The following is a 7,670-nucleotide window of genomic DNA, read 5'->3' on the forward strand; positions in this document are numbered from 1 at the left end:
CTGGTGGTTCATCAACACCACAAAAAAACCCCACTGCAGCCAGTTTCAGAGGCCGAGTCAATTGATCCCTGGGTACGCACCAGACTGGACACAGCCCCAGCTGTGCAGAGCCCAAGATGCTGAGTGTCTGCACATGTTGGGGGCCCATCCTTTCTCCCTGCCATGTGGCTGGGTGTACATGCCCGAGTAAAGTCTAGCACCCACCTACGCACTGGGAACCTGACACTGAGGTTTCCTGACCCCACCAATTTGGGGCTGTAGCCCCTGTGGTCCCAGGCAGAAGGGCTGCCCGCTCCTCAGACAGTCCATGAAGATGACGCTCATGGGGATGGGAAGACGTCAGCTGGGAATGAATACGGGGTTCTCATGCTCTGTGGGTGCTGTCTCAGTCGTATTAGGGCACCCTGAGGGAGTGGCACAGATGAGGAGAAGACCAGGGAGATTTATGCATTTATGGTTCATGTCTTCAAGCGCTTCTCCAGAACTTCATGGGCTGAAAACATGCCATTAACCACAAGAGAAGCCAATATTTGCAGGTGATCCCATGACTCCTGATGCTGGAGCCACTTTTTGGGGCCCAGAATTTTGGGCGCGTGAGATGTTCAAGTGGCTGGACAGCCAGGGTCACATTTCCAAGTGGTCACACCTATTGTGTGGGGACGTTTGCTCTTTACTCAACCATGCCAGCCATGGGGCAGGCCCAGAGGAACACGGCTTCAGCACCGTCTGTTTAGGGCCTTCCCCATCACCCATCACCATGGTATCAGTGCTCCTCCACGTCCAACGTGGTCTATGTGCTCCCCATCTTCTGGGAGAATTTCTGTCGTGGGCTCTGTGGCTGTGCTACAGGAAGTCACAGCAGGGCCCCCATCCCCTTCTTACTGCTCTGAGATGCACACTGGGGCAGAAGCAGGGAGCTGAGCCAAGCCAGCCAGTGACTCAGCGTCGGCCGCACTCCCCACCAGATGAGCTGCTGGAGCAGAGGAGACGGGTGAGCTCCAGATGAGCCCAGTGCCAGGTGTGCTGGGCTCCAGGCAGGCCCCAAGGGGCCCTGCTCCCAGATGATCTGGGGGGAGGGGAGGAGAGATGCCCCGTCCCAGAGGGACTTTCCCCTGAGCTCCTTCCTCCAGAGAGAGGTTTTTTCCAGCCACCAGCTCCCTCCCTCGTGCCCCCCATGTGTGAGCGGCGTGATGCTGACGTTTCTGAGGGTGCCTGTGTGGTCCCAGCTCCCCACGAGGGGAGAGCGAACGTGATCTGTGGTTTCCTGCTGACTCTATAAATCCCCCAGTACTGAGGCACAAGCACTGTCACTTTCCCCAGACGGTGACGATGCTGATCCTGATCCTGGTACCTGTGGCCTTTCTCCTGCCCCCCGGGGCTGGGGCTGGTGAGTGTGGGGGGATGAGGGATCCTGGGGAGTGGAGCCAGGAGCTCACTGGGCTGTTTGCAAATCCTGGATCCTCCCCAGAGTAAGATGCGTCTCCCAGGGTGATTTCTGGCTCCCAGGACGCAGCTAGGGAAGAGTTTGGAGGTGGGGGTGAAGGAGTTGGGTGGTGGAGCTGGTGTTGAAATAAAGCCCCCGAGAGATACATAGAGAGCTTGAGAGCAGGAGAGAGACAGAGCGTATCTTAACTAGGAGCTAGAAGCCAAGACTCCTGGGTTCTATTCCCTGCTTGGGAGTGGTGTCTAGTGATTAGAGTGGAGCTCGGGGATGGTAGTCAGGACTCCTGCGTTCTAGCTCCTTCTTCCTTTGTGTGTGATGTCATTTTAAATTGACGCTCTTTAGGGAAGGGACTGACTTTCCCTGAGGGTCTGTGCAGCACCCGGCACAACGGGGCTCTCATCTGGGTTGGTGGCACCATATGCAAATAACAGCACCAGACTGTTAAAAAAGCCTCGTTCATATGGACGTCAAACTAACAGCCACGAGTCGTCTGTTAAAACATACAGATGTGAGCTGCACACAAACTTGTATTGGTTTAATTATCCTGATTTTAAACCACATCTGTAGTTCAACTGGTTCAGCTCTGCCTGTGGCTGCCCTGATATTGATTTAAACCTGGCCAAAGCCAGGGGACAGTTAACTTCAGAGAACCAGCCTTCAACCCATACAAGTGCCTCAAACATGCATTTGCACAGGCTTAAAACAAACCATGCAGTCTAGCAATTCCTAAGTCCTACATCTCTCTGATGGTTAGAGACCTTTTCACTTCCACCTCCATCAATCCCTGCTCAGTTTATCCCTATTTGTTCTTTTGCCTACATTGTCCTTCAGCTTCACCAGCTCTTCCCCATCCTGTCCCCTCCACCCTGATGTCTTTACACTGATTGTCTGGCTTTGACTTCATCCACCTGAGCTGAGACGTGTTCAGAGTTGGTTTGAAAAGTTTTTCCCTGGGAAATTTCGACTTTTCATTGAAAACCACCAAAGTAATTTGTTTTTCTAATAACTTTTTATTAATTTTTAAAAGATACATAGAGAGTGAGAAAACAAACAGCAAAATATACATAAACTACTCATAATGCATAAACACCTCATAAGATATTAAGTATTTGCGACCTCACCGTAGCTAGGCTTGAAACATTTAGTTATCTGTAGTGTGAATGGTTAGAATATCAATCCCTTATTGTATTCCACAATTTACAAACAAAATATGCTTTATAAAAATCCAGTTAGTTAAATAAAAATTATAAGTAAGATAAAGTCTAGAAGCAAAATTCAAATGAGAGGGATAGATACAGGGAGCGGAAGGAAGTGGCTAGGGAAGAGAGGGGTTAAGGTGGACTCATGCATTTGATAGGATCATCAGATACTTCCAGGAGAGCATCTCACATCTCTAACAACTTTTCTTGGGAAGCTCTTTCCTGGTAGCCAAGCTTGGGATGTCTATGCTCTAATCTTCGATTGTTTGTTGCTTTTTGGATTTCCGTTTTGGTGGTACTTGTCTTTCCACTGATGTTAGTGCTCTGCTTAGCCAAAGTATTTCTGATTTATTCTGCTTCCAGTTAACACCCACTAGGTTGAAAATTACATGGTTAATTTTATTTGATAGGGAAAAAAACCACTGTCCCCTTCAATTCCGCCCAAAGCCGACCGGTCTATGAGCATATGTGTTAAGTCAGCACATGCTAGTCACAGCTGACTTAGCAGCACCTGCATTGTACATTGAAGAGGGGTCCAATGCATCTTCCATATGATTCCTGTGGAATTAATCTGAAATGTAGGTCCAAGGAGCAGTTCAGAGAACTGGCTACAATTTGCTTCCATCTGGTTAGCAGAAAATTATTGGCCTAGTTTCTCCTCCCAATGCTTTTTTAGGGGATCAGTGTTTAGTTCAAATTTGCTGGCCAGCTGTGCATAACGTTGCCATCGATCCTGGCAATCTGGGTAACATTTGCAGAAACAAAAGCAGTAATGAGTGAAGGGCAGCGAAGGCAGCAGTGCTAAACAGATGGGGGGCGGCATGTTTCCCTTGCATACCTCGCCACTCCATCTTAGTCTGTAGTGTGACCAAAATTAAAATTGTTTTGGTGAGTAAAACATTTTCAGCTGAAAAGTGCTGAAAACTTCAGGGAAATAATCAGTTTTCCAAGAAAAAAGCCAAAATGTTTGAGGTGAGGCGACGCTTTCTGGGAAACTTTTCCTTGTCTAGAAAATCTGATTTTCTGTACAAAAACAGTTTGGAGGGGCAGCTTTGAAGCAGCCCTGGCTTGTCACTGGGGGTCGATTGAAAAGGTGAAACTTCAGCAGGGGACGTGTCTGTGGCATTCTGGGTGAGACTGACCCCCAAAGTTTTTAACTCCGGGCAGTGCAGTTACTGACCTACTCCTGGTGCATTTGGCACCGATTCTCCACACATCGAGGACAGAGCTTTAGATTTACCCTCCGGCCCCATGGGGTGTCCAGTCTGGGGGAGAGGTGAGGAGGTGGCAGAGTTCCAGGAACAGGGATCCCCCACAGAGAGCATCAGAGCGGGTGGGATGAGGTTGTGAGGATTCCCCTTTGGGATGAGGAGCTCGGTCCCAGCCCCTCCCAGGGAGATGATGGGGCTCTTTCTGTGACCCTGGTCTCTCCCCAGGTGAGATCATTGGGGGCTGGGAAGCCAAGCCCCACTCCAGACCCTACATGGCCTATCTGGAAATACAATGCGAAGGGGACACCTGTATCTGCGGAGGGTTCCTGGTGTCGGAGAACTTTGTGCTGACGGCCGCTCACTGCAATGGAGAGTAAGCGCCTCTGTGCTGGGGATGTTGGGGCAGGTCGGGGATAGTGGGTGATGGGGGAGCCGGATGCTCTGGTGCCGTCACAGGCTCCAGAGAAGGAGCTACAGGCTGAGAGAGCAGAGCCCAGGGATATGATCTGGTCGGGTGTGTCAGTGTGTCTTTAGGGGCCTCTGCAAACCATGGTCCAGATCAAGCGCTGGGTAAATCAATGGAGCTACAGCCATCAACACCAGCTGGAGTCTGGCCCTTTGACCTGATCGGGGCAGGGAGATAGTCACAGCCCCAGGACAGCTCTGCTGGGCTCTGGGCTGGGAGGAGCTGGCATAGACCCCTGTCTGGATCTAGCCGGGGGTGGGGAGGAGCTGAGACCCAGAGGGCAGGAGGACTGCGGGGCGTGAAGGAGCTCAGAGGAACAACACAAAGGGCTGGTAGAGACACAGGCTGGGACCCCAATGCCACTGGGCAAGTCTCTGTGCTGCAGCCAGGGCCTCCTAGAGGGGAAAAGTCCCCTGTGCTATTTCCCGGCCCAGAAGAGCCCTGTCCTCTCCATATCACTGCTCATAAGTCAAACCCCCATGTGCCCCTCCCCCATCTCACATATGCTCCTGCCCCTAATGCCCCATGTATTCCTCTTGGCTTTCACAGTGAGATATCTGTCCAGCTGGGAGCCCATAACATTAGAGAACGGGAACAGAGCCAACAGAAACTCTCCGTGCGCCACCGGATCCCCCATCCGCAGTACAACGAGACAACCTTCAACAATGACATCATGCTGCTGCAGGTACCCTCCCATTCCATCACCCCACCCCCAGTGACTTCACACAGCTTCAAGTACCGCCCCTATCCCATCCTCCGATCCCCAGTGACCTCTCAGGCATGGGTTTGAGTGTTTCTGGGTATTGGGGTGTGTCTCTGTGTCCTTGAGTGCAACCCTCACATTGATCTTCATCGTTCTTGTATCTCAGCTGGCAGAGAGAGCGAAGCTGAACAGATGGGTTGATACCATCGCCCTGCCCAGTGCCAGCGAGAGAGTAAAGCCAGGGACCATGTGCAGTGTCGCCGGCTGGGGAGGCACTAGCACAGAGAGTGAATCAACCCCGGACACGCTCCAGGAGGTGGACGTGGTGGTGATGCCGGATGCTGCATGTTCGAGGAACCCTAATGGGCCATACAGTGACTATAAATCATGCACCATGATGTGTGTGGGGGATCCAAAGACGGGGAAAGACTCTTGGAAGGTGATTCTCCTCCTGGCTTCAAGCATCTTTGATAAATCGTTATTATTAATGAGGCTGTTGGTGTTGCAGTCCGGCATACGAGTGGTGGACAGCGATCTGGCCCCACTGTGCTTGGTGCTGTACAAATGAATGGGAAAATATCTGGTTTTCTCCCACGGGAGGCAGAGGCCAGCTCTAGGGGTAGGGGTGGGGGTGAGGGGACTGATACCAGCTGGGCCTCGGGAGGAGCGAAGCAGAGACCAGGTGGACATAGGGGGCTGTCACTGAGCTGTGCATCAGCGGGAATGACTCACTGAGCTGTTCTCCATCTGTGGCTTGTTTTATTTCACAGGGCGATTCTGGGGGCCCCTTAGTGTGCGGAAAAACAGCCCAGGGCATCGTCTCCTGGGGGCTTCGCGCCCCTCCTGCGGTGTACACGAAAGTCTCCACCTTCATCCCCTGGATACGGGAGACGATGAAGAGGCTGCAGCCCTGAGCCAAGCCGGGAATAGCTGCAGGGCCGGAGCTGCATCGCTTTTGTCCTTTGGTGATGCCCAGATGTAGGGCCCGCTTTGCAGATTGGCTGAGCCCCCCTCTCCTCAGGATAACCCCCCCCATTGCTCCACTCAGGCAACACCCAACCAATGAGCATCAAGGCACTGGGCCTAGGGGAGTTAGGAACAAAGTTTAAAACCAGCTCCCATCGGCTCCCTTGTCAATCCCAACGCAGATCCTCAGGCTGCCTCTTAGCTAGGGAAACAGCTGGTTTATTTCCCCTGGGGTAACGGACATGAGCCAAACCTTGAGGCAGACCCGGCGGTTTGTAGCTCTCCCCCATGTCAGCTGATCGAGTGATCATTTATTGGGGATCTTCATTGTTACCTGACCTGCTAACTCCTGTGAAAACTGCAGCCTGCCCTGTCCTCACTGGGCCTATCCCCTGGGTTAGTTTATCAGGCTGGCCACCGCCCGTTCCAAACACACCTGTTCCCGATGACAGTGAGGCCAGAGGGAAGGGAACACAGTGAAGGCTGCACTGAACTGATTGCAGATCAATCCCCGGTGCTGATCCCTCCTTCCCACCTCCCCTGCCCCACCCTGCCGCGCGGCCTGCTGCATTTCGCTCACTGCTCCATTGCCAGCAATGAATAAAAATGAAGTTACAAAAAAAAGTGTTTCAGGTACTGAGCGATCAACCCGAGCTGTGACATCCAGAGCAGCGGCTGCATCTGCCAGGGCCAGGAGGGAATTAACGCCTACAGGGGAAGGTTGGGCTTGTGGTCAATGCGCTAGGCTGGGGCCTAGGACACATCACATTTTGACACTGAGTGCACGTCCCCTCCCCATTTGTCCACTTGATCCTTCCTGACCAGCTGGTAACCAGGGATTTTAACTGTCCAGTCGTGGGAATCAACCCAGAAGGTCCTAGTCATACCTGCTACACCAAACTGATGCTCCTAGAGGAGCAATTCCAATTCCTCGTGTTTGTTCCCCAGACTCCTCGCACTGGTGCAGGGGCAAGTCAAGAATTTCTTCTCTTCATTTAATTGGGGTTCCTGCATTAATTTTGTTCTTGATTTTTGCTGAGAGCTCATTTCTTCTCCCTTTTTACCCTTCCCTTTGCCTATTAGTTTATCCCTCCCTTGACTCCTCTAGCTGGCCGGTCCCCATGGAGATTGGTCCCCTTCCCCTGAGGTGGAGGCCATCCAAACTCTACAGCCCCCTCTCCCCACAATCTGTCCACCCTCCACCCCAGCAACATAGAGAGTAGTCAGACCCCGTCTCAGGCTGCTCTTTTAGGCTAATCCAGCCCAGCTCTTTCACTCTCCTCTCTTCAGACCTGCTGATCCCTTGAGCGCCCTCACAGCCCTTCTCTGCATCTGCTCTGGTCTCAATTCCTCTGTCCTGCAGACAGGTGACCTAAATTGTTTCCAGATGGGAGGCTGGGTTCATGGCAGCTCCTGGCACACCCTGAACAGTGATGGGAGGTGTTTGCTGAGGTCGCAGCACTGATCCAGGGCAGCTGGAGTGCAGCATCCCATGACCCTGGGAAAGGTGCCCAGCGGCAGGCCTGGCCCCGGAGCCTGCCTTGGGAGCTCCAGAGCTAGGGGCAGTGGCTTGGCTTGGCCCAGATGTGTCTTGCTCAGAATCATGTGAGGCCCGGCATTTGGGTCTGCTTGTCACAGATTAGCTCCTGCACAGTGGGGCTGAATCAGGTCCATCTGGGGT

At 52.6% G+C, this 7,670-nt stretch overlaps 1 protein-coding gene across 1 annotated transcript; it reads left to right on the forward strand.

Moving 5' to 3' along the window:
• The first annotated feature begins 1,233 nt into the window (after positions 1 to 1,233).
• Positions 1,234 to 6,613, forward strand: LOC101945280 (granzyme H-like). Its single transcript, XM_065565406.1, has 5 exons — positions 1,234 to 1,387; positions 4,080 to 4,227; positions 4,870 to 5,005; positions 5,190 to 5,462; positions 5,794 to 6,613. The coding sequence occupies exons 1-5, from the start codon at positions 1,330 to 1,332 to the stop codon at positions 5,935 to 5,937; spliced, it is 759 nt and encodes a 252-aa protein (XP_065421478.1). The 5' UTR covers positions 1,234 to 1,329; the 3' UTR covers positions 5,938 to 6,613.
• The last annotated feature ends 1,057 nt before the right edge of the window (positions 6,614 to 7,670 follow it).

Source organism: Chrysemys picta, chromosome 13, assembly GCF_011386835.1.
Source record: "Chrysemys picta bellii isolate R12L10 chromosome 13, ASM1138683v2, whole genome shotgun sequence".
Taxonomy (NCBI): domain Eukaryota; kingdom Metazoa; phylum Chordata; order Testudines; family Emydidae; genus Chrysemys; species Chrysemys picta.

Excerpts from the sequence above, each read along its gene's own strand:
- LOC101945280 (XM_065565406.1), top strand. The coding sequence starts at position 1,330 with ATGCTGATCCTGATCCTGGTACCTGTGGCCTTTCTCCTGCCCCCCGGG. Across the intron at positions 5,006-5,189 it reads ATGACATCATGCTGCTGCAG|CTGGCAGAGAGAGCGAAGCT; the intron begins GTACCCTCCCAT and ends CTTGTATCTCAG. Across the intron at positions 5,463-5,793 it reads CGGGGAAAGACTCTTGGAAG|GGCGATTCTGGGGGCCCCTT; the intron begins GTGATTCTCCTC and ends TTTATTTCACAG.